This window comes from Seriola dumerili, unplaced genomic scaffold, assembly GCF_002260705.1.
Source record: "Seriola dumerili isolate Sdu_G_001 unplaced genomic scaffold, Sdu_1.0 BDQW01000322.1, whole genome shotgun sequence".
In the NCBI taxonomy this organism is placed as follows: Eukaryota; Metazoa; Chordata; class Actinopteri; order Carangiformes; family Carangidae; genus Seriola; species Seriola dumerili.
The window spans coordinates 3,130,456-3,154,450 of record NW_019174577.1 but is presented as its reverse complement, the minus strand read 5'-3'; the positions used below and the strand labels follow the sequence as shown (position 1 = coordinate 3,154,450).

Here is a 23,995-nt window from a genome sequence, read left to right as displayed (position 1 = left end):
ACCCCCACCCCACATCTTTTTTTTTTTTACGTGTACTCTGAGTTATCAGACCATAATGGTCAAATCAGGGATCATAATGCCTAGTAAGAGTGAAAATTGTACATGTCACTAAATTTGTAGTTTGTGTCATTTATTTGGCTGTGGGGCAAGCTTTTGCTGGCAACAATAGATTTAGTGGTGTCAAATACTTCAGGACTGTCAGTCTCCTCTGGTATATTGGCACTCCTGGATGCAGTCGGAGTAATGGAAGACTCTCTGCCAGTTTGTGCATCATATAACGATGTGTTTGAGGCTGACTCGACAGAGGTGAAGCCCTCGCCAAAGTAGGAGCACTCAGCAAGGTTGAAGGGGTCGGGGCTGAGGGATGAGGATGCAGAGCAGGCACGCGGTGGCCGTGGTTCATGGAGGTTGAGTTTGGAGACCAGTGGTTTGCCAACTGTCACTGGTTGCCTTTCCTGTACTTCTTCATCCATGTTGGAATATGTGTAATGAAGACAGACGGTGAATGTGAGCTCCCCCTATTAAGACAGTTAAGAGCAGAATGTGTTTTTTAGCTTTGGAGAAAAAATATAAAAAGGCTTGAGAGGGTCTGACCTCCTCCACAAAAGACAATGAAGTATATCTCAAAATAAAGTCCACTCTTCATTATAGACTTAATCAAATATTATTCAACATAAACCTTGATTAAAATACTTAAAAAGGTAGTAGTGTTATTTATGACTCTGCTCAACATAAGTAAATTATTTCCAGAGGGCACCTAAACATTAATAAGTTTTCATGTAAGACAGAAATCAGAGCAGTAATTATGTCTGACCCTGAGTCTCTGCAGGCTGCGGATGCGAGTGTAAAGACTGGGGACCTCTGGTGAAGGAAGATTTTCCTTGATCAATAATAAACTGCCAGCTTCAAGCAGAGTCTCCTGGTTACTCTTCTTCAGATCGATGTCCACATCCTGCCAAAGAAACATATAACACGGTGTAAAAGTCATTAAAGTTTGAATTTTTTGTGTGCTTCAAGTATCCACAATAAAAAATAAATTTCCTGCTTAAAATAGTGTATTGCCAAACACTGACTGATTCCAGGTCTCAAGCATGATGTGTCATTTTAAGCCAGAACTTTGTGTGTCATTAAAATCTCAAACTTGCATAAGTATCAACTAACAAACCTGGGGGAAGTCAGTAAGCTGAGCAGAGCAGGAAACAATTTCTTTGGGCTTCTCAAGTATCCGAGTGTAGATGACCATGATGTTGGAGAACTCTGCAGCAAACCCAAGCTGAACTGTCACGCCACAGTCAAACTTCAGGTAATGGCTCTTAGGTAGGACTATGAAAACAGGCATTTGAATTAGGTATGCTTTATTCAAAAATGTTCATGCCAACATTAAATAAATGATCCTACAGACATGGCAATAACTCTTGCTATATTTAATCACTTTAGTTGATTTTTGTGGGAAGAGTACCGTGAGCGACGGCCCACTGCAGGTTGCGAGCTGAATAGGATGCAGAACATTCAGCGGCCTGTATCTGGTCGGTGAGGGAGCGTCGTTCAGACAGATTACTGCGGAGCTCCAGAGCCTGCCTCCCGCGTGTGATTACACAACGGCCCATGTCTGGTAAGAGTAAACAAGTAAACAAGTAAACAAACATGTATAGGTTCCACTTCTTCAAGCTGTAAAAGAGTAATTCAACATTTTGAGGAGAAAAAAAAACTTCTGGCTTGAGATTTTCAAGAAAGTTGCTCATCTGAAACAGATGAATCAGAAAATCAGACAACCTGCACCACTGCAAAATACATTTGCAGATAGGAGTTGCATGTGAGCCACTTTCAGGTCACGTATTGATGCAAAGTAAATGGTGCAAATCTGTTGTAGGACGAAAGCAAGGATCTCATGGTTCACATGTGTGCTCTACGTACCTTCAGCCACTCTGTCTAGCATGACTGTCACCTTCTCATCCTCACAAACCCGCTGTTTGAGGAAGTTTATGAAGATGCCATTGGACACGTCTTCTCTCTTTACTTCATATGCCTCTGCATCTACGCATCTAAACACAACCAAGTACACATGAGTGACACCTTACACACTAAAGCAAGAAGACTGTTACATAATTAATACGTATTAAATATACGTCTCTTGTCTTAAACACTGGACTCATTCAAAGACAACAGGCGCTAACATAGTTTGGAAATTACTGTGTCGGAGGAACGGCAACTTACGTGGCATAACCATACACTATATTTGCTGTGACTTTCAGCAGTCCTGGTTGTACAATGAGATCATCATTTGGGTTTCTAAAAAAGAAAACATGTGACACACAAATATGCACAGCAGGTGGTCCAATCTTACAGGTATCTCAGTTCATTCTTTTAAATAAACACTGATACCTTTTGCGACACATGTCCAGCAGGAATACGTTGAGTCCGGTCTCTTTCTCCTGCATCCTGGTGAGTATATTCTGTACACACAGGCAGTGCTCTGATGTGTAGGAGTTTGGTGCATCGATGGGAACCATGAAACTGTTGCCGTAATTCTCATAACCATGACCAGCAAAGTATAGCAAGCCTGCAGAAGGAGGGACAAAGAAGTTTTATAAAATTTGATGAACTGTGTCAATATCACAGAGAATCAAAAACTTTAAACTAAAAGTTGGCACGTGTTATTGGTCAGATTCTTCTTCTCAGGTTCTCATTTGCTTATTTTTATTTTACTCTTAAATGGTCTGTTTTTAAAAGTTTATTTTTTGTACCATATTATAATTAGGCAAAGTTGTTTATATTTATTTCATTACATGAAAAAAAGTGACATATTCAGCAAAGAAAAGTGTATCATTAAACCATTAAACCATACGCTGACTGCAAGTTATACTGTAAACAAACATATTACATTCACTTGGGTCGGAGCAGTTTATAGCCTGTGTAATCTTTAAAAGTACGGACACAGAGACTAAACAAGCTTTGAGATAGATTGTCTAAATGGCTACGAGACAAACCGTAGACTCCCTTGTCAAGCAGCATAAGGAACTCTGTTACTGCGCTGTGCATCTCCTGCCAGTTGAGGTCGAGCAGAGAAACCACCTTGAAGTCCATTTGTCTGAGGAGATTGGTCAACTCATGGACGTCAGCGATGGGAGCACATAGCTGAGTGTGGTAGAGGTAGTTCATGTTGCCAATCAGCAGAGCAACTTTGCCTGTTGCTGTGGAGAGGAAGATAGAGCATCATGAAAGACCCGCTAACCTAATAAATGATGTCACGTACTTATTAACAGCTTATATTTTAGTCTACAGATACTGTATTGTAGCATAGTATTTGTTTGGACAAAACACACCATAGAAATGCTTGGCTAATGGTGGCCGTTCGACAATCTTTGGTAGCGGATTTATTCCTGGTGGAAAAGTTGACCTGTGGACTTCCTGTGAGTCTGACAAGACAATATGAAAAGAAAAAAACTTAAAAATGTCCCACACTATGTGATATAACATCAGCATGTTTAATGTCTTTTCAACAGTGCTTGGTAATCTCCCATACACATTGATTTCTTTTGATCAGATTGGAAAAACTAACCTGAGCCGAGTCCACACTTATCAAACACTCACACACAGCCCACTACTAGCTTAACTGCTTTGACACAAACACACACACACACACACACACACACACACGCACAAAGGCTTACGTGATACTCTTTCTTTCTCACAGATGTACAAACAAAAAACAGGAATCAAAGTGATTCAATGTTTCAGAAAATGACAGAGGAACTAAAATACTACTCTGGTTCTCTAATTTCCTTCTAATTATTTGATTAGAAAATAAACAATACCTGTACCACGATCAATTTCTTCCCAGGATGCCTCAGTAATGGAACCGGGACCTGCATAAAAGTGCAAAAAAATAAGTTATTCACTGCACAGTCCTACAAATGTGCACTCTCAGACTTACTGTACTGTTGTTCTATGCATGTTCACAAATTCCTCAGAAGTATTTACTTGATTGTTGTTAAAAGAATTTTAACATTAAGATCTCTTTGATTTTTCTCACCTATACTTATGCATTCTGAATATAAAACATAGACATTATGCGTCTGGGTCTTACCAATGGTGACTGTTGCTGTGTGGCTCCAGGCCTCATGATAGAAATTGAACATCTTACATTTGTACTGTCCTCTGTGTGCTGTGGTCACACAGGGGATCTACAGGACAAAAATGCAAAATTACACAACATCAGCTACACAGAGTATACCAATACAGAGACTGCATACATTTTCCTTCATATGACCCCGTACAAAAAGTTAATTGTAACATTTGCAACATTTTAATCCATGTCTTGTCAAACTCTTCAGCTGGTGACCCACCAACCAAATGGCACTATGGCATTTCATAACTGGTCTCCAAAACACATAAAAAAGAAAGAAAATATGCCTTTGCCAGGACAAGAGGAGCTCAAGCTCTCCAAGTCACTAAGACCTTTTTTAATTTCTGATACCCCTTTCTTACCACTTGACCGTGGCTTTATATTGCTTGTCTTGGTTGTAATGCTACTTTTACTTGAAGTTTTAATCAAAAAAAGTGAAGAAATGATGACTCCCACATGCAGCATGTAAGCAGTCAGAGCAGACTCTGTGAATACACTTACTTTGAGTGAACGCGTCTTGTGTTGTGGCATGGGCACTGTGTTGTGGTACCACTCATACTGGGCGGGGGGGTTGGCCTCTGCTTTGCACTCAAGGAACAGAGAATCACCCTCAGACACTTCCTGGGACTCAGGCTGCTGGACGATAAGCAGCCCACTCGCTGACCCTGGAAACAGGCCGCTGCTGCAGCCTGAGATGTCAAGATTTACCAGGATGTTACATCACATGACATGAGATGAAATTATAGCATGATAAACGAGGAGATGAGGAAGAAGAGAGGAGAGGTACCTGGACTAGAGTGAACCGGGCGAACTTGAGCCCACTGAGAGAAGATGCAGTTTTCTCCATGGTTGACCCGACAGATGTAGTGACCCTGGTGGACCGGGGCTAACGGACACAGAACCAGCTCTGGCATACACCCTGTCTTGTCCAAAATCTAACACAGGAAAATAATAAGTAGCCTATATCTTATAGTCTACATGACAATTTACAACTGATATTTGGTAACAGCCATCGATTGAACTACATTACATTACTACATTACCATCAGCACAGTAACACCAATATGATGCAAAGGTGGCAGATTTAGCCAAAAAGTTACATAAATACGGAACAATCCACAGAACTCAGGGTTTGACCTGAAATCTGTCTTTACTTTTTATAATCACATAATGATAAGATGTTGGACTGACCTCCTCTTTGCCTCTGAACCACTGGTAGCTGAGCCCAGGGGGGCCAGCAACTCTGCAGGTCAGTACCACCCTGCCCCCCACTGTGGCCTGCTGGGACTGTGGTTGCATTGTAATCCGAATTGGCTGTGCCACTACCAGACAGAAAGACAGACAGACAGACAGACAGACACACACACACGCACAAAATAAACATTCATAAGCTCACTCAGTTGCAAAAGTATTTCCATTTAGCTTCAGGGGATGTGGCATAGTTACTAATAGGCACTAACTTGTGGAAGGATCTGGAAAATAAACTACTGCCTCATAATATTTCCTCTATCTATATGGTTGATAGAGATATCACTATTTTTTTTACTGTTGTTAACAACAAAAATAGGAAGCTGTATAAAATGATTTTCAAATGAAGTTAAACTTCCTTCTTTGGCATTATGGCCCCTGTGAGGCATGAGAAAAATGACGTAACAAAATTTTCCAGGTATTGCTATGGCATTGCAGCTTATGACTTTATGATTTACTACAACACATAAATGTGACAGAGGCATCATTCATTTATGTTATTAGTTACACCTGTGCTTTTACTGCTATGAGAAGTCAGAATGTCCACGATGAGAAAATGCCAGAACTTGAAAAATATCCACTGTACTCTCATTAGTACTTGCCCTTTTCAACCTACAAATTCAAGAGATCAGAATTTATGGCTGAGATCAAGGGCTGTCCAAAGTATAATGTTAAACCCAGCTTAGAGTTAAAGGGGTATTTCCTGACAAACATCTCTATACATTTGCCTATGTACACTTCACTATTCTACCTGTGGTGGTAATGTACTGCACAGCTTCCTGGTGGTCCACCTTCCTCAGGCAGTGGAGCAGGAAGTCCAGGGAGCAGGAACGATCAGCCAGCCAAGCGAGGAGGGTGCGTCCTGGGCTGCCAGCAGCGCTCAGCACCTGCAGTGAGCAGCTGGTCAGCTCTCTTTCACTGCAGGGAGGGAGTTCAATGGGCAGAGTTAGAAGAGGTGGTGACAGTCCTAGGGCTCAAACAAAAAAAACTTGCAGGAATGTACAGTAATAATTGGGAGTGTGTGTGAGTGTGTGTGTGTGTGGGGGGGGGGGATACATCTAAGAGAATCATTGTAAAATATGTAAAATAAATGTTCGAGGCAGTTATTGTGATCAAAAAAAGTAAAAAACAAAAATGATAAAACTGCTGTAACCATGTCCCCCTTTGTGTGATGCCTTCAATGCCTCACCTGCAGTGGAATTCCGGATGCTCGGACAACGAATTGGCCAGCTGCCTCCACCCGCAGGTGGAGTTGTCCAACATCTTCGCCAGCCTGTTCAGGACTTCTTCACTCAGAGTAGCAATGCTCATTTTCCACCCCTCCATCTTCTTCTGCGTCTCCATCAACAAACCCAGAGATCTGCTGGACAAACAGGGACTTTAAACTAAAAACTTTACGCGCTATATCTGTCCCCAGTTGAGTCCAGCACGTAGCAGCTTTGAGTCCATAAGAAGTTTCCTCAGGGTGGGACTCTCAGTGATGAACGACAACAGTGAGTTTTAATGGTGAGTGAATCTCCCTCTCGGTCGCCTACGCGGCTGGTATGCAACAAAACTAACAGGTTGTAAATACAGCTTCGGGTTTTCCCGTGGTCAGCTTTGTGAAAATGCGTGGCGCGGGAGGAAAATCCGCCGTAGGTAACTGTACACACACATGGCCCAGGTCAATTGATCCTGCTGAGGAAACAAGCCCACGTAACTGCGGAGCTCGAAAATGAAACTATAAGTTGTATTCACACCAAACTAAACACCAAGAAGGGGATTGAGAGCTGCGCTGCCACTTGTCGCTTCCGCGATTAATATCCTGAAACATATATTAGTCATAAGGAAAACTAATGACTTACCGACTTTATTACAAAGTTCAAACCGGTGAACGAATCCAGTGAGAGTAAAGAGAGAACGAGACTAACTAAAACAGAGATTTATGACGCATTTTACACCCATTACTCTTCCAGTCTTACATGATTTAGTTCCCCATTTTATTTGCTTCTCATTTCGGTTCCTCATTTCTGCCAACAGGCTCGATCATTTGCATAAAGCGTTGTCACAGCAACGCAAATTATTGAAGCCAACTTATCAGAGCAAAAACTATTCACGGTAGATTGTAACGTGGCAGAGGTAGTAGTAAGCTCAACATGTGCGAGCTACAAGCAAGTCTCAAGTCTTTACAGTCTCAAACAAGTCCAAAGTTACTGTGGTGAGAATCAAGCAAGACACGTCCAGACATTGCTCTGATTAAACAAGTTACAGGTCTACATATAGTTTCCACATTTAAATCAGTTACAGACAGAGGTCAATAAAAGTTAATTTTTACTTTCAACATTAATTAAATGAATGAAATTGTTGCTTACACCTTAGAAATCTGACTAATATTTGACATTCTGTGGCAATGTATCTGTGACTGCAAGCCACTCACTGCTACGATTATTTTTATTAGTCTTATTACCTATTATCTTTACCTTCATGCTTTCACACGTGTTTAAATGTCAGCAAAACGCACAAAACTTGGTGGAGTGATGGGGCGCAGGCTGGAGGCCAACCCATTAAATTTTGGTGCGGATCTGGTTAAAGGAGTGGATCCAGGATTTTTTAAAATGACTTTCATCAATGTGTAGGATTGTTTGGCCATGGCAAAGGTATGTGCTCTACTGAGTGCCATACTAGTTATTACTATTACAATGCATCTCTATGTGGAACTTGCATTGTCCAATGTTCTTCCTGCAATCCAAATAGCTGGTTGGTAGGCATCATACAAGAAATCACCCAATCATGTTTCAAAAACAACATGTAATTCATCTAAAAAATACAAATATTAAAAAAAAGCCCTTTCAAGTCATCTGTCTAAGTCAAATCTAAGTCAAGTCGAATCTTTTATCACTTTGTCAAGCAAGTCTCAAGTCTCCAAATTTGTGACTTAACCTCTGCAACCAAGCAACACAAATGTTGCTCTGGAATTGAGAACTGGTCCATGAAACATTAAGAGGCATTAATTTCAGTTTATAAACCTTTTATAAAATGGTTCCAGATTTATATTCATACCATGGATTAAAGCTGTACAGCATTCTGCAAGAATAGAAGGCATCATTTGTTGGATAATTATTCATATTTATTTATCATAAGTCTGCAAAAAAAAGGTGAAAGTGATTTATGGAAATATCATCAGGTCATCACCATTGTACAAATGAATTCAATCCAGTGCAATGGCCCTTCATTGAATACAGTAAGCACTACCTATCTGAACTCTCATCACAAGGTCAATGTAGTAGCTGTTTTTGGAGCTTTTGATTGTATCACGGGCTTTGCTGAGAGGGTCAAAATGCACTTTTAATCTACTTTTCTGCTTATGATGTTCACTTTTTGTTGAGACTGTTAATGTATTGGATTCCACTGTACTGTTAGTCTCAGGTCTTATATTTTTGCCACCTGTATTCAACATAACTTGTGATGAACTTTCTAAAGTTATATACTGTACTCAAAAGCCTTAATCAATAACAGTTTCTCCCAGCTTTCAAATACTGTTACCAGAGGGCCTATGCAGGGAAACCACTGAATATGCTGCATGATTTCAGATAATTGACTAGATGAATGGCAAGTGGTAAAGAGTTGGTGTAATGAGGTTTCATTGATGAGATCTCTTGACATGAGATCTGAACATGTCAATGTCATGGTAATTCAGTTCATATAGTCTGAAGCACATCGACGCACAGGACGAGAGCTGCTCACTGTCACTCCAGTGATGGCTTAAAACTTCTTCCCTTTATGTAGTCTGTTGAAACGCCATATGTTTTCCTTCCTCAGACGCTTCCAGTATTCCCAGCTTTCTGGCTCCAGCTCCTGCAGATTTTTAGGCGCTCCCAGGTTCAACTCGAACAACCTGAGCAAATTATAAAAGAAGAGGAGAATCGGATCGTTGAAGACACATGAAATGCCCTTATTATCCAGAACATTTACATTACAATGGGTAGACAAAATAACAGGATAAAAGAAGTATGATCTTGAACTGCAGTCTCCCTATTACCATTATGGATGATTCAAAATCTGTCTGACTGTTATTTTGTCCACCCCAAGTACAGTATATATTCTTTCACTGTTATATATTATCAATCTAGAATACCTGCTTGTAACTGTTTCTGTTTGGAATTTCCTGCATGTGTGATTTCAAGAAATGCATATCAACTACTGAAACAACATGCTTGAACTATCTTCACCGTGTGGGTGGAGAGAGCAACAGTAATAGTAAGAGGGAGCATATGACGTCTGAAAATGTGCAGATCTAAGTAAATAAATGGTGCATATTAGGTGTAAAATGGGCAAAATACATGTGTAACTGTAAACCACAGAAAAACCAGCTAAAAACTGTTTTCTCAACAGATTTTTTTTTTTAAAGGAGGAAATGAAATTAGACAAACAGTTAGTTCTGAGTGCAAAAGAAAAAAACAATGTGGCTGAAACAGAAGAAATACATGCTCACCACTCTGGATATTCCTCAGGAGGCTTCAGTTTGGGGTCATCTCCTTGCTTGAAGATGTTTACTCCTACAGCATAAGAAGTAAGTCTGACAGGGTCTTTACACACTTCTGGACCTTTCAGCTCTTCCTTCACCATGCCTTTTTTTCCTTTGGTTGCTGGAAGACAGGGGAAAGAAGCAAGTGTCATCATGTGAACATCAATACAAGGATGTGTTCATTGAGATTGGCTCCAGATTGACTGCAAACAAACCTACCAGCGCTTTGTTAACCATAACAGAAATCTGTGGAGGAATATATTGACAAAATTGTATGTCTATTATATCACAACAGCTATTATCCACCTTTCTAAATTTATTTTTAATGGCACACACAGGGGTGTAAACAAACTTAATGTGTCAACTACATTTGACACATATGTTTCATCACCAGAGCCAATTTAAAACTGGAACTGAAGAACACGGAGATTTTGTAGTAATAGTATCCTGAATACAGATGTCCTCTTTACTCACCAACTTTCTTCGCATATCCACATGTCTGTATTCTGTTTAACATGTTCGTCCTGCAGAGCGCAGTACCACCGTTGGCTGTGATGCATTTTGTTAACGCTACTATCCTAAATAAACTGTATCCCAACATTTTTATTTTAGGTTACTTAAAATCGCAGTCCGTACCATACTAGTTTGACATTCACGGCTCTCTTTAATTTCCGCTTTCCGCTTTGTCTTTGGCTCTATGAAAATAATCTACTGCCCCCCGCTGGACGGGAAGACACACTACAAGACTGCTGATATAAGGTGGTCCGCTTGGGCCATTGGTCATTTCCCTTTAGTCCGACAGGTGGCACCACAAGTGTACCAGTGTCTGGTATTGTAATAATAAAACAGAAGAAGAGGGAGGATCAGAAGAAGAAAAACAAGAAGAAGAAGAAGTAGAGTGGGAGGAGTAAGCTTCTCGAAAATGTCGGAGTATGCCACAGTCCAGAAGAGTGCACTGAAAATAAAAGGCCTGGGAAACATTTCAGCAGGCAAAAAGTAAGTATTGTGGCATTTGGAAACATACTTTGACAAGCGACAAAAATATATAAAATACCTAGTCACGACTGATTAAAAAACCCTGGTATTCAGGCGAGGCTAATGTTAGCCTCTTGCCTTGCTAATAGAAAACTCGATGTTTCTTTAACGTTTACTAGGATTTTGTGAATACGATAAAGATTTATTTTGGCAAATACACTAGAAAAGAGCATTTTATTCTGGTAAATCACTGGTCCCATTTGTGATCTCAGCACCGTTCGCCGTAACATTATGAAGTGTCTAATAAACATTAGCTAGTTAGCATTAGCTCATCAAAAACAACAAACAACGTGTGATTAAGGAGATGAACTCGACCTCAACATGTCAAACTAATAGCGAAATATATACTATAAACATTGTCTAACACAGTCACTTTACACGACAAATGGTTAAACATAGAAACCTAGACACCACAAGTACGAAGGATATACACGAGCTTAATAAGACAAATGACAGGTTTGTCTGTGGACGTGTTTCTTTGTGGCTGGCACTGGATGGCTTGAGGCATGTACCAGGAAAAAAACAAAAACATTCCCAGGATATCTTTTCATTATCTGGCTTTATTTAAAGTAACATTGCCGTCCTGGATAATCTGTTATACGAAGCTCGTAATCAACTGGCTCAGTTAACCCTGGGTGTACATATCCGGCCACGAGCAAGTTAACGTGAAAGAGGCAGGGTTGTTCATTATAAGGAACACCGTCAGAACCATGAATTAAGTATTCAATATGATATGACAAGAAATGCTGAAACCTGCAGGTAAATTCGCTTGAAGCATGTACCCCAATAAGAAGTGAACCACCGTAGTAACCCTGAAAACCCAGGGTTAAATCTGAAGTTACCTCGCTAATCACAAATCCTACTTCGTAGTACAGGCCTCTGACAAGCCACTTAATCAACTAATTGTTATTACATGTCTTTTTTAGGAAGAAGAAGAAGGATAAAGAGAGTAAGCATCGCTTGGAGCAGGTCGTGACGAGTCAAAACGAGGAGGAGGTGAAAACCAAGAAAGCCTATGTTGACAAAAGGACACCGGCACAAATGGCCTTTGACAAGATGCAAGAGAAGAGAGTAAGTTATTGTTATTTACCAGACCCTTTTTCTATTCAAGGAACAAAGTTCATCATTTGAAATCTTTAGTGTTGCAGCATAATGTGTTGTAGAGCATAGACATGGTGAAGCACCAAAACATGAACACAGTGAACATTCTCTTCATTTAATGATCAACATGTGTACTGCTAAAAAACATGATGGGATGATGTTCAAAACTAAGACATACACCCTTCATGTTTTCGGTATATTTCCAGCTATAGAAGGCCATTGGTATTAGAACAATTTGATTGAATTATGGAAGTTTTAACATTTGATTTATTGCGAACAGGTGATAGTGTCTGTTGTCACTAGCAGTCACAAATGACAAGTTCAGGACCCATGTTTTCTTGTTGTCATTTAGAAGTATACTGGTAGTAATATGTTTGTGAAGGTGTTTATAGTGTGACTAAACTGACGGTGATAGTGTACATTTTTCAAGGCATTCATTTTGCCTCTGTCTCTCTTTTCTTACAGCAAATGGAGAGGATATTGAACAAAGCTTCAAAGACACACAAACACAGAGTTGAGGTAAGTTGTGTATCAGGCCTTGCAGAGCACCTTTCAATTTGGTTTAATTCAAACTTGTAAAGCAGCACAATCATTCAAGTAAATTAAGTTGGGTGATTGACATACTGTAGCTCTAAATGGTTGTTTTTTGTTAATCATTTTAAATGTGAAACATTTGTTTGTATCTTTTAGATGTTCCAAGTTGCACCAGAAATGCGCTCATATTTATTAACAGAGAAATGTGGGCAAAAATTAACGTATCTTCTGTTGTTTCATTTGTTTGCAGGATTTCAATCGCCACCTGGACACCCTGACGGAGCATTATGATATTCCCAAGGTCAGCTGGACCAAATAGAAGAGGAGCAAATGTTCACCATGTTATTTTATTTACTGCTTGTGCAAAAATCTCATTTTTTGAAATGTTTTCTATATATTTGAACAATTAGAATTTGTTCAACTGGCAACCATTTATTCTTTGGTTGTAATTCCTGGTGTATACAATAAAGGATTTGAGTAAACATAATTTATCTTTGTTTTCTTTTTCTTACATACTGTATATCCTTGATGATGTAATTAGACAAGTGTGTGTGTGTGTGTGTGTGTGTACACAATATAAATGTCAGAAAACCAGAATAAATTTGCTTTTTAATTAACATATAATTCATTGAACTGGAACGCTGCACAAATGGCACACATGCTGTAAACCAGAACACACTAGGTACAGTAGCCCATGTTAAATTATTTGGGATGGCACAGGGTGAATGTGTGAACAACCCTGAAGGTACCAACTAATATCTGAACAGAGTCAAAGTATTTCACAGGACTGACCAGCAAAACCAACAAGTTGGTTTACAAATTGACACAGTTTACTACAGAAAAAGTTGTATTGATGGTGAAACTTCTTACTGATGAGGTTAAGCAACAGGTGTATCCATTAACAACAATACACTGTTTGATAAAACAGACATTTAAGACATAAAGGTGTATGTGTGACAAACCTGGGTGAAGTAACATCCACAAATATGTGAGATATACTGTTGTGTTGATTTTCAACATTTTGACAATCTTTGCATCATGTGTTACAAATGTTTAGTAAGCTGAAGAAAACTGTAAAATTTAAATATCATTTGGCCCAGGTCTAATATGACATGAGAAAACTTTTTCCCCCACCATATTCAACTGGGGTTGAATAACACCAGTAAGAGGCTGCATCAAACAACAGCAAAGGATTCTCAAACTTTTTATTAAGAGGTAAGAGATGTTCAGGATTCAGAGCAAGTTTTGTTCGAACAGTTCTTATTTGATTTAACAGAAATACTATTTTCTCTCAATAGAAAATGTATTTTCTTTGCTTTGTAGTGTTTGTTGTGTTGTCAGAGTTCACTTTGGCCCCAGCATGTCACTTGGTTTCACCCACTGGTCAAACTGCTCCTCGGTCAGGTAGCCCAGCTCAACAGCCACAGCCTTCAGTGTAGAGCCTTTCTTATGAGCGGTCTTGGCGATGGTGGCTGCTTTGTCATAACCGATGTGTGGGTTGAGTGCAGTGACCAACATGAGAGACTCATTCATGAGCTTGTTGATTCTCTCTGTGTTGGCCTCGATGCCCACCACACAGTTGTTGGTGAAGGAGACGGACGCATCACCCAGTAGCCGTGCAGAGTTCAGGACGTTCTTGATCATCATAGGTTTGAAGACGTTGAGTTCAAAGTGCCCGTTGCTGCCTCCGATGGTGACCGCAACGTGGTTTCCCATCACCTGGGCTGCAACCATGGTCATGGCCTCACACTGGGTGGGGTTCACCTTGCCTGGCATGATGCTGCTTCCCGGCTCATTCTCTGGTAAGATGAGCTCCCCCAGGCCAGATCGGGGTCCTGATCCCAAGAAGCGAATGTCGTTGGCAATCTTCATCATGCTGACAGCCACTGTGTTCAGAGCTCCACTCAGCTCCACCAGGGCATCGTGGGCTGCCAGAGCTTCGAACTTGTTGGGAGCTGTCACAAATGGCAAGCCGGTGAGAGAAGAAACAGTGGAAGCTACTTTCTCAGCAAAGCCAATGCGGGTGTTGAGTCCTGTTCCTACAGCGGTGCCTCCTGCTGCCAGCTCATACACCCTGGGCATGGCGGACTTCACTCTCTCTATGCTGTACTTCACCTGCTGGACGTAACCGCCAAACTCCTGTCCAAGTGAGAGTGGCACAGCATCCTGAGTGTGTGTGCGCCCAATCTTAATGATGTCTTTGAACTCTTCAGCTTTAGCAGCCAGAGCATCATGCAGAGTCTGCAGGCCAGGCAGCAGGACATGGTGGACTTCTGTGGCTGCAGCAATGTGCATGGCAGTGGGGAAGGTGTCATTGGAGCTCTGACTCTTGTTGACATGGTCATTAGGGTGGACGGGATCTTTGGAGCCTAGTTTCCCTCCCATGATCTCAATAGCTCTGTTGCTGATCACCTCATTCACATTCATGTTGGACTGAGTTCCAGATCCAGTCTGCCACACCACCAGAGGGAAATGATCATCCAGTTTACCAGCTGAAACCTCATCTGCAGCCTGAATGATTGCATCTGCTATCTTTGGGTTGAGGCCGTACTCCTTGTTCACCTCAGCGGCCGCTCTCTTCAGGACACCAAAGGCCTTGATCACTTGGATTGGCATTCTCTCACTCGGTCCCCCAATCTTGAAGTTCATGGTAGATCTGACAGTCTGGGCACCGTAGTACTTGTCAGCTGGGACCTTGAGCTCACCGAACGTGTCCCGCTCAATCCTGAACTCTGAACCGGCCATTCTGGACGTACAGATGAGGAGTTTAGAGTTGACTCTGTGTCTTTGCAGAGTCAGGAGGTTGCAGTTAAACTGCTGGACGCGACTCAGAGACCGAAACATGGCTTCGCATTAGAGGTGAATCCGGTGGGAGGTCAATGCATCCTTCCACATTGTAATATGTCATTGGATGAATAGGAAACTGATCGCAAGTCAGCCAATAGGGAAGCACAAAAGGCGGGATTTCCGCTCCGGTTGTCGTATCGAATGGAAACGACCAGGCTGCTACATCCGGATCAGTGAAGCGTCTCACAACATTACACGACAGTATATCCGCTATGGCAAACAAGCTCAATTTGCTTTATAGAATAAAAGTCGGTAACGTTACATAATTTAGTCATTTTAAAATGCATACATTTGATTTATCCAACAAACAAAATGACAATTCTGACACGTGGACTTTCCACCGTATCACTGATCAATCAATGTGTACATGTGGGACTTGGACTGATGTTCAACATCCTGTGTGGGACTAAGATTAATTGACAGAAAATATTTGATTTCAATGCCAAGTTTTAGATTCATAAATGTAAGTGGTCACAAAGAAACCTAACATACACCTTTTTGAGCATAAGAAACCTATTAAGAAGTATCCACAAAATGTAGTTTCTTTTTTAGTTTCTATATGTATGTGTTTGTGTGTGTATTTATGTGTATGTATTCTTGTTAATTCTTCATATTTTTAGAGAATTTTGTTCAAAACAAATCAACTTTGAATATATATGGAAGTTGGAAGTTGACACCTTGACAATGATGAGACTGGCAGCTAACCCTAACCCTAACCCACCTACGAAAAGTTTACCCATTTCATTGTCTAATCAGCAAATAAGACATAATTTAAATTTAAGATTATTGAAATTGATTATTATTTGTATGGCCATTTGTTTTAGTTGTCTATGTCATGCCAGATGCACCTACGATTGACCGATCTTCCATTTCATTACAATATTTTGGTTCCGAGTATATCGACCTTTATTTTGAAGTATGAGAACAAGCCTTCACCGGAAGAATGTAGTGCGTTGTTGCTATCTTCCATACGCTATCTCTTCTCGCGGTAACGTTAGTACACTGTTAGCTTGCTAGCTAACCCCATCGTTTCCAGGTTTCGTGTCGACCTGAAAACAGCAAACGAAGAGAGACACAGAAACGCTACGCAGCTGAATATTCTTTAAATCCAAGCTGCACTAAGGAGCGGGACAATGCCACACAACTTCCAACCCGGAGACCTGGTCTTCGCTAAAATGAAGGGATACCCCCACTGGCCAGCCAGGGTAAGCAAGTAACGTTAACAGCAGCCGGAGGGGCGGAGGGGGTGGGCTGCTCTGCATGGGACGCAGTAGAAGGTTCTCTGTGTATCTTCGATTATGTCTGACATGGATACCTATCACACAGATACATAACTTAATCTTTACTGGGCTGAGGGGCTGCGTTAGAGGCCCGCAGCCAGTGCACCAGCAGCACAATTTGCATGAGATGCTGTCGGCCTCATCTATTTTTGAGACGTACAGCAGCAAAGCTAACGTTATTATTTTGGAAATGACGTTCTAGATAACCGCCTATTTTTTCCAGACAAGAATGTATCTTCCCCATGTTAAAACTTCTTTATTGTCCATTGTATATCCAAAAAATCCAAATAAGTTTAAATTAATTGATACTGTTTTGTTTTGTAGAGGTAACCAACATTAGTACATAGTACCACCATAGTCGAGTCCCAGGTCCACAGAAAATGTGTCAAATGTTGTTTGACACTTGTTTTTTGTTGTTGTTGTTTACAGATTGAAGATGTGGCTGATGGGGCAGTGAAACCACCTCCTAATAAAATCCCAATATTTTTCTTTGGAACACATGAAACGTGAGTACAACGCTATCGTCAGTCTCTTAAAGGTAAAGGTTAATTGCACTAGCAGAACTGTTAAAAGTTATGTGACTACAATTGATTTTCTTATCAGTCTGAAAGGAGGGGGATCAAATCACATTACTGGCTGAATTCCATTAACTGTAGAACATTTCCCTTTTTTGTGATGCATGGTTGAATTGGCAGTGCCAAATTTAAATTTAGGCCCTGACTCATCTATTTTTTAACCTGCTATCCTATGTGAGAACAATGGTGACGAAAACAAAAACTTCCTTTTGTGTTTTATCACTACTTTTGTGTCAGACCACTGCTTGTTAGTCTCCTTTTGTAAACTTTATTCTTTTCTGAAGGTTCACTGTTAACCATTGACTTGTGTGAGATTGAGTGTGCAGTATGTTTCCCAGAGATGTGTTGACATGTTTGATCCAGCATCAAACACCTTCTGTTTGACAAGATGGCACCTGCAGTATATTAATCCATCACTAGATGGCACAGTCAACTGTTCTAATGTCTCAAGTCAGTGTAAAACTTGGTTAACCACAGTGTAAAGTAAACAATCTTTTATTTTAAGACAACATTGGTTTGGTTTCAGTTAAATAAGTAAATTGTTCACATTTTCTTTATCTCTTTGTTTCACAGAGCATTCCTTGCACCAAAGGACCTTTTTGCCTATGAAAAGTACAGAGAACGCTACGGAAAGCCCAACAAAAGGAAGGGATTCAATGAAGGTTTATGGGAGATCCAGAACAATCCACATGCCTCCTACAGTGCCCCGCCTGTAGTAAGTCACCCTGATAATCTGAAGCATTCATAATTCTTCATTACCCCAAACGTAAAAAGATACTACTGATGTTGACTTAACTTAGGATGTCATACTGTGTCACCCACTTATTTTAGTTTTGGCTCAGACTCATTTGTTGTTTGTGATCCTAATTTCATTAAATTTTAGAAACCATGATATCTATTATTTTAGAATTCTGTGGCGACATCTCTGCTCAACAGTAACTTATGAGTTTCTTCCAATTAAAGTTTCATGTATGGTGCATAACTGTTTAACATGTTGAATAATCGCAACTTCACCCCGTTGTAATGCAAATTGTCAAGGAAGGGCGAAATGTCATAAAATATTCTTTAAAACACTGAAGGTGCAACAAAGAGACTGGATTTTTTGACAGGCATTGTAGACTGCATTTCATGTCAATTCAAAATTTGTGTTAATCATCTTTTTGTGGTTCATCTGCAGCCAGCCAGCTCATCTGACAGTGAAGGCAACAATGCTGGAGGAGGAAGTGATGAGGATGAGGATGAAGAGGTTGCAGTTCCTCAGAAAGCCGACTCAGGAAGTGAGGTTGACTCAGATTCTGGGAGTGAAGACCGTGGAAGGGGAGGCGGAGTGAAGCGAAAGCCCCCAGCTCCCAAGGTAGTTCAGAAATTCAGTTTCATTTATGATTAACTTCTGTGATCACAATATAACAGTGTTATTGATGTGAATAGAAAAAGAGGTTCTTGGTCATGGTTATCATAACAATTAGCAGTGCTTGGCTACTTATTGAGAATTTGTCTGCTTAAGTAAGAAAGGAAAAAGGATGCAAACAAAAAAAGACGACTAATTAGCTTCCTTTTTCAAATCAGGGGATGTCACAGCAATGATAAAAAGCATAATGAACCATGATTAATGGAACTCATCTACATGGTTTGAGTGCAAATTTTACAGATCAGGTTGTTTGGCTTTAACAATTGACTAGAATGACAAATAACTTTAATAATATAGTTGATTCAGTTTAGTTCTGTTGCTTGTTCTTTTTCTGTTTTAGCGGCCTCCTCCTCCAAAAAAGGCTCGAGGCTCGTCTAGTGACCGAGATGAAGAGGAGAGTGGATCCCCCTCTGAATCAGAACCCACACCTTCAGAATCTGACTCTGGAAAGAACAGTGACCAGGTAATTACACACACACACACACACACACACACACACACACACACACACACACACACAAAACATGGTATGATTTTGCGTGCTCTGAAATGAAACAAACAAAAACTAAAAATATTGCACATTTGTTTTTTCCAATAGGACTTTACTCCAGAGAAGAAAACTGGTGGAAGAGGTGGAAAGAAAACAGGAGGCAGAGGGAAGAAAAAGGTGAACCATTTGTCCCCTTATACAGTAAAAGAATTTTGAATATCTTATGTGATGGCAGTTTTTGAGTTCTTTGCACTATCTCCTCCTCTATCCCCTTTTCTCTGTGATGTTGCAGAAGGCTTCGTCTGACTCGGATTCAGACTCAGGATCAGGGTCAGAGAAGAAAGTAGTGGACAGCGACTCAGAGGATGAGAAACCTCGACCAGCTCTGTCTGGCTCAGAATCCCAGTCTGGCTCCAAGTCTGAATCAGACTCGGAGCCGCCTCCTCGGAAGGGCCCACAAGCACGCAAGAAAGGTGCAGTCTGATCTATTTATTTATCAATTAGAGCTTCATGCAAAGTTGTAGACATGTATGTTATTTGATATTGAAGGGGAGGTTTCATGCCCTTGTTTTTGCTCATGTAAATGTGCTTGTTTTTCTCTTCCACAGAGAAGCCTGCACCAAAGCCTCGTGCACGGAAACCCAAACCCACCCCGGCAAAACGAGCACCATCATCATCCTCCGACAGCGACAGGTCAGGTTGCCCTCAGGCTTCTTTTTATCCGCTCATGCACCACATATTAACACACTATTATGAATTCTAATGTGCATTTTTGCTTGGTGTAAAAGGTACCATAAAAGTTGCCCTGTGTTGTCTCAGTGATAGTGAACCTGACCGCATCAGTGAGTGGAAGAAACGAGATGAGGAACGCAGGCGAGAGCTAGAGGAGCGCCGGAAAAAGGAGGAGGCAGAGGAGCTCCGGCGGTTACGTGAGAGAGAGAAAGAGGAAGAGGAGAAAAAGAAAAAAGACAAAGATAAGGGTAAAAAAGGGAGCGACAGTGATAGCAGCAGTAGCTCAGACGAGGGTGTAGATGATCACCCATTGAAGAAGTCAAAGAAACCCCCTCCACCTCCGATCCCTGCACCCTCAGACTCTGACTCTCCACCACCAGCTGAGGTACAGTGGCTTACTGAAAATAAAAATAAGCACATGTTAATTATCTAAATTATGTGTTATATTTAGCTTTTTTTTTGCAAAGTAACAAGATAGCAGGTGATTCTTGGTGCTATTAACAAATGTAGCTTCTTCTCATGTAAAGGTGAAGAAACCCAAAAAGCCAGACAACCAGAAAAAGGCAAGAATAAAGAAAGAAAAGGAGAGAAAAGAAAGAAAGGAGAAAGAGCTAAAAGAGAAGAAAGCCAGACGGTTAGAGGAAAAGTCCAGAGCAAGGTGAGTGCACAATGAGGAACAGACTACAGTTTACAAGTGGCATTAGAATAACGTCATTAAAACGTAATATACCCAGATCACAGAGTTCCCTCCATCTCTCTCTCTCTTAGGTCTAAACCTGAAAAACCCAAACGCAAACCAGAGAGGCCACCAGAGAAGAAAGTGGAAAAGAAAAAGGGTCGGTGTCTCATACATTAACACTCAGTTTCACATGCACTGCTCTTGTTTACTGCAGCTGACTAGCAGTTATTGCCTGGAAAACCTATTTGCACAGATTGAAGCTGTGCTGCACTTCCATTAACGGTTAGTTGGTTGTTATTTCAGTGAGAAGGAAAGTAATAATTCAGTACAGTATATTAACTGTAATTTTGTGTATTCATATGCAGAGCCTTCACCAGAAGAACGGTTACAGAAACTCCACACAGATATCAAGTTTGCACTTAAAGTGGACAACCCAGTAAGTGACACCTGTGGTTTTGGTTTCAGACAGTTTTTTCTACTTTCTGTGGTTTTATGTCAGCTTGAAAACTTAATTTTGATGTTTTTCCATGTTTTCTAGGACATAGAGCGGTGTCTACAAGCCCTGGCAGAGCTTGAGGCTGTGCCTGTCACCAGCCAGATCCTCCATAAGAATGCTGAAGTTATTGCCACATTAAAGAAGGTGCATTTGGCTTACTTTGTATGTTTGCAAACTCGTTCTAGCATTAAGACAGGGTAATATACATGCTTTAAATAATGGAAACTAGGATACCTGATGTTCCTATTCTGGAAATTACACTTGGAAAAAGTGGTGTCCCTGGTTGTTAGCAGTTTCTTCCCAGAGTGTTAATGGTTATTGAACACTAATCAACTGCTTTTGTGGCATCTCTGTATGATGCTATAGCTTGTTTTGTCAATTATATTTTATTTAAATAACTCAATATAAAACACATTTACTTATTTTTAGTTATTGATTAACTGTGCTGCAAATTCATTGAAATGTGACAGTTGATTTACAAGATGTTAACATCTGCCTACCTCATCTTATTCAGAGTTCTGCTTATTTTCATACAGTGCTCATTAAAAAACAGATGTTGCAAAATAGGTGGTCTTATGATCAGGGCCAAGCTATATTCAGGCCAATGCAGCATGTTTCTTATTTAATTGTCCTCTCCATTTTAATCCCTTTGTGTTTTTTGTGGTTGCAACAATTTAGATTCGGCGATATAAAGCCAGCACTGCAGTCATGGAAAAAGCTAGTGACGTTTATAACAAGTTAAAACTTCGCTTTGTGGGAAAGACAGAGGTGGCAGCTAAACCTCAAACAGAGAACAAGGAACCAGATGATAATGAAAAAGAAACACAAGACACAGGTAAAGAAAAGCCACATTTTGGATCTTGTTGTGATCTTGGTTCTACATTACGTGGATTTTTTTTCATCAGGCTTGGTTTGCTTTGCCCTGCATGCTTATATCATCTAAATTTGGCTTTTCTAGATTCCACTCCAGTGAACGGGGAATCAGAGCAGAAAAAAGATGACATGGAGACAGAGGAAAAACCAAAATCACCTGCCCACGAGGAGAATAATGACGATACCCCTTCAAGTCCAAACAGGTGAACATCCCATTTGAAGCAATATAGAGTAGTTTTGCTCTACTTTCAGTTGTCGTGGCATATGCGGCTGAAAGGATATGATGGCAGGTATCTTATGGACAATAAGAAAGGAGAAGAATCTCCTTGGAAAATTTCATACTTAGAACCTTTGTAAACTTCACTTAGCACATATGTAAGAATGGCACCCATTTGTTAACCATGACAACGCTTACGTGAGCATCATCCCCATTTAATATACACAGAATTGTGATTTAAGCGCAGCAGTAGTTGTGACTGAATGTGCACTTTCTCTTTAGACCGAGCCCAGACAGCCCTGCTGAACAACAGACACACACCTATGAAGAAGCAGACAACTCCATCTCTGCAGAGGCGGAACCACCTGCTGTTGAAAGCTGAAAGACCCTTAACCACCAATGCAGTGGACCAAGTACTAAAAGATGGAGGCCTCTTTATTTGACATCATACAGTGCTCCTCGCCCAACCACATTGCAACACACACCCAGCATTTCCTACAGTATCTGTTACATCATTGTTGATGTTTTGGACATTTTGTACTATAATGATATCAAGCCAGAAGGCCCTGTTGCTCACACCCTTTGGTCCTTTATTGATCCCAGCAAAAAGGAAAGCTTATTAGTGTGATAGTTTGTGACGCTGCGCGAACCCCTTCTGTTTCTGAAATGTACTTTTCCTTTTATACGACACTCGGCCCGTCCTGGATCCTCAACCCAACCCTCTACCCCTGGCTACATGTTCTTTCTACCACATGAACTCTTACTTTGGTCTTTCCACACCATATGTATAATGAATGATTACATTTTTAGCACTTCTAACCGGTGTTTAGGCTGGGGTAGTATGAGATCGAAATTTAATGACTCTTGTGGGGAAATTGGGTGGAAATGGAGCCATGCTGTTAATTTTTCGCTTTGAAGATTTTGTGCAGCCCTTACATCTGTTGGCTTCATTTTTTTTTTTTATAAACTACAAAACATCACAAAGGCCTCTTGTCTGTGTGTATGGCATTGTGAGAGTGGTGAAGTACTATTTGTGAGTCTTTTATGTTTAGTATTTTTTTAATTATCTGGTTTTGATCCAGTTAATACAGTCTGACATGTAAAGCGATGAGTTGAGTCACTTAAAACTGTTTTCCAACTGAGGTCCACCTACTTTTTTATAGCCTCGTTTTCAGATATTTGCATCTACAGGTTTGTCTAAAAATAATAATTGCTGTGGAGTTACACACCTTGCACTCTCATCTCCCTGTAGTGTCTGCATTCAGTATTGCATAATAAATGGAATAAATGTACAGGTCGAAAACTGCACTCACAAGCAATTGAGATCTCATGTAGCTGCAGCTTATTTTGACATTTTCCCGTCATATGCATACAACAGGTGTTTTTAGTGCTCTGTAAATTGGTAAAGCATTTCTATCACTTAGTTGAGACTTGAATAAAAATCTCAGCATGGTTTTGTTTTTATCTCATTTCTCTGAAAAACGTGCTTTTAATTAATTTGCTGCCAACTGCATCACCATATAGCCTAGTTGATTATTTGTTGCTTTCTGGTACGCAATTAATAGTCAGCCTTCTTGTATGCAATATAGCCAGAATATAGCCTACTGCATTACTTTAGGCTTTTGAATGACTGGTTGAAATTTCATCGGACTCATTAAAGTAGTTGCCTGCTAGACTGCCAGAAAGATTTTATATTGTGTTACTATTTTGAAATTAACCATATGGTACAACAGTTTACCGTTCTGAGCGGGGGGGCTAGACCTTTAATTCCACTGATTCCCATATGAGAATCTCGCATAATACTGAAGTCAGCTGACTTTGGACGCCATTTTGTCAGCCATTTCCTATAC

At 40.4% G+C, this 23,995-nt stretch overlaps 5 protein-coding genes across 6 annotated transcripts; 2 read left to right on the top strand and 3 right to left on the bottom strand.

The window, feature by feature from the left end:
* Positions 1–29: 29 nt before the first annotated feature.
* On the bottom strand, positions 30–7,301 carry LOC111232180 (mucosa-associated lymphoid tissue lymphoma translocation protein 1-like). Of its 2 annotated transcripts, none has more exons than XM_022759577.1 (17): positions 7,219–7,301; positions 6,564–6,734; positions 6,126–6,292; positions 5,318–5,448; positions 4,914–5,061; positions 4,628–4,815; positions 4,088–4,184; positions 3,816–3,866; positions 3,324–3,416; positions 2,988–3,191; positions 2,383–2,560; positions 2,215–2,289; positions 1,915–2,042; positions 1,460–1,609; positions 1,166–1,323; positions 815–952; positions 30–518 (listed from the first exon to the last, which is right to left on the bottom strand). In XM_022759577.1, exons 2-17 carry the CDS (start codon positions 6,716–6,718, stop codon positions 81–83), a joined length of 2,499 nt encoding a protein of 832 aa, XP_022615298.1. In that variant the 5' UTR covers positions 6,719–6,734; positions 7,219–7,301; the 3' UTR covers positions 30–80. The 2 variants fall into 2 exon arrangements, with proteins under 2 accessions (XP_022615298.1, XP_022615299.1); XM_022759578.1 differs by having other exon boundaries at positions 860–952.
* A 16-nt stretch (positions 7,302–7,317) lies between these two features.
* mrpl54 (mitochondrial ribosomal protein L54) lies at positions 7,318–10,561 on the bottom strand. The gene is made up of 3 exons (XM_022759579.1): positions 10,353–10,561; positions 9,846–9,999; positions 7,318–9,248 (listed from the first exon to the last, which is right to left on the bottom strand). Exons 1-3 carry the CDS (start codon positions 10,477–10,479, stop codon positions 9,116–9,118), a joined length of 414 nt encoding a protein of 137 aa, XP_022615300.1. The 5' UTR covers positions 10,480–10,561; the 3' UTR covers positions 7,318–9,115.
* Positions 10,562–10,757: 196 nt separating this feature from the next.
* On the top strand, positions 10,758–13,035 carry fam32a (family with sequence similarity 32 member A). The gene is made up of 4 exons (XM_022759576.1): positions 10,758–10,874; positions 11,840–11,984; positions 12,480–12,533; positions 12,799–13,035. The coding sequence occupies exons 1-4, from the start codon at positions 10,801–10,803 to the stop codon at positions 12,865–12,867; spliced, it is 342 nt and encodes a 113-aa protein (XP_022615297.1). The 5' UTR covers positions 10,758–10,800; the 3' UTR covers positions 12,868–13,035.
* A 105-nt stretch (positions 13,036–13,140) lies between these two features.
* fh (fumarate hydratase) lies at positions 13,141–15,434 on the bottom strand. Its single transcript, XM_022759575.1, has one exon. The coding sequence runs from the start codon at positions 15,390–15,392 to the stop codon at positions 13,893–13,895; it is 1,500 nt and encodes a 499-aa protein (XP_022615296.1). The 5' UTR covers positions 15,393–15,434; the 3' UTR covers positions 13,141–13,892.
* A 959-nt stretch (positions 15,435–16,393) lies between these two features.
* Positions 16,394–23,592, top strand: hdgfl2 (HDGF like 2). The gene is made up of 16 exons (XM_022759515.1): positions 16,394–16,600; positions 17,105–17,181; positions 17,824–17,965; positions 18,428–18,604; positions 18,999–19,121; positions 19,257–19,325; positions 19,441–19,621; positions 19,757–19,841; positions 19,968–20,265; positions 20,408–20,538; positions 20,649–20,716; positions 20,925–20,995; positions 21,098–21,199; positions 21,734–21,890; positions 22,014–22,131; positions 22,428–23,592. The coding sequence occupies exons 1-16, from the start codon at positions 16,529–16,531 to the stop codon at positions 22,525–22,527; spliced, it is 1,971 nt and encodes a 656-aa protein (XP_022615236.1). The 5' UTR covers positions 16,394–16,528; the 3' UTR covers positions 22,528–23,592.
* The last annotated feature ends 403 nt before the right edge of the window (positions 23,593–23,995 follow it).

Excerpts from the sequence above, each read along its gene's own strand:
- fh (XM_022759575.1), bottom strand. The coding sequence starts at position 15,392 with ATGTTTCGGTCTCTGAGTCGCGTCCAGCAGTTTAACTGCAACCTCCTG.
- fam32a (XM_022759576.1), top strand. The coding sequence starts at position 10,801 with ATGTCGGAGTATGCCACAGTCCAGAAGAGTGCACTGAAAATAAAAGGC. Across the intron at positions 10,875-11,839 it reads AACATTTCAGCAGGCAAAAA|GAAGAAGAAGAAGGATAAAG; the intron begins GTAAGTATTGTG and ends TGTCTTTTTTAG. Across the intron at positions 11,985-12,479 it reads ACAAGATGCAAGAGAAGAGA|CAAATGGAGAGGATATTGAA; the intron begins GTAAGTTATTGT and ends CTTTTCTTACAG.
- mrpl54 (XM_022759579.1), bottom strand. The coding sequence starts at position 10,479 with ATGTTGGGATACAGTTTATTTAGGATAGTAGCGTTAACAAAATGCATC. Across the intron at positions 10,000-10,352 it reads TGGATATGCGAAGAAAGTTG|CAACCAAAGGAAAAAAAGGC; the intron begins GTGAGTAAAGAG and ends CCTGTCTTCCAG. Across the intron at positions 9,249-9,845 it reads CCTGAGGAATATCCAGAGTG|GTTGTTCGAGTTGAACCTGG; the intron begins GTGAGCATGTAT and ends TAATTTGCTCAG.
- hdgfl2 (XM_022759515.1), top strand. The coding sequence starts at position 16,529 with ATGCCACACAACTTCCAACCCGGAGACCTGGTCTTCGCTAAAATGAAG. Across the intron at positions 17,966-18,427 it reads CCTACAGTGCCCCGCCTGTA|CCAGCCAGCTCATCTGACAG; the intron begins GTAAGTCACCCT and ends GTTCATCTGCAG. Across the intron at positions 21,891-22,013 it reads AAAAGAAACACAAGACACAG|ATTCCACTCCAGTGAACGGG; the intron begins GTAAAGAAAAGC and ends TGGCTTTTCTAG.
- LOC111232180 (XM_022759577.1), bottom strand. The coding sequence starts at position 6,718 with ATGGAGACGCAGAAGAAGATGGAGGGGTGGAAAATGAGCATTGCTACT. Across the intron at positions 2,290-2,382 it reads CTGGACATGTGTCGCAAAAG|AAACCCAAATGATGATCTCA; the intron begins GTATCAGTGTTT and ends TTTCTTTTTTAG. Across the intron at positions 953-1,165 it reads AGCTTACTGACTTCCCCCAG|GATGTGGACATCGATCTGAA; the intron begins GTTTGTTAGTTG and ends TTTCTTTGGCAG.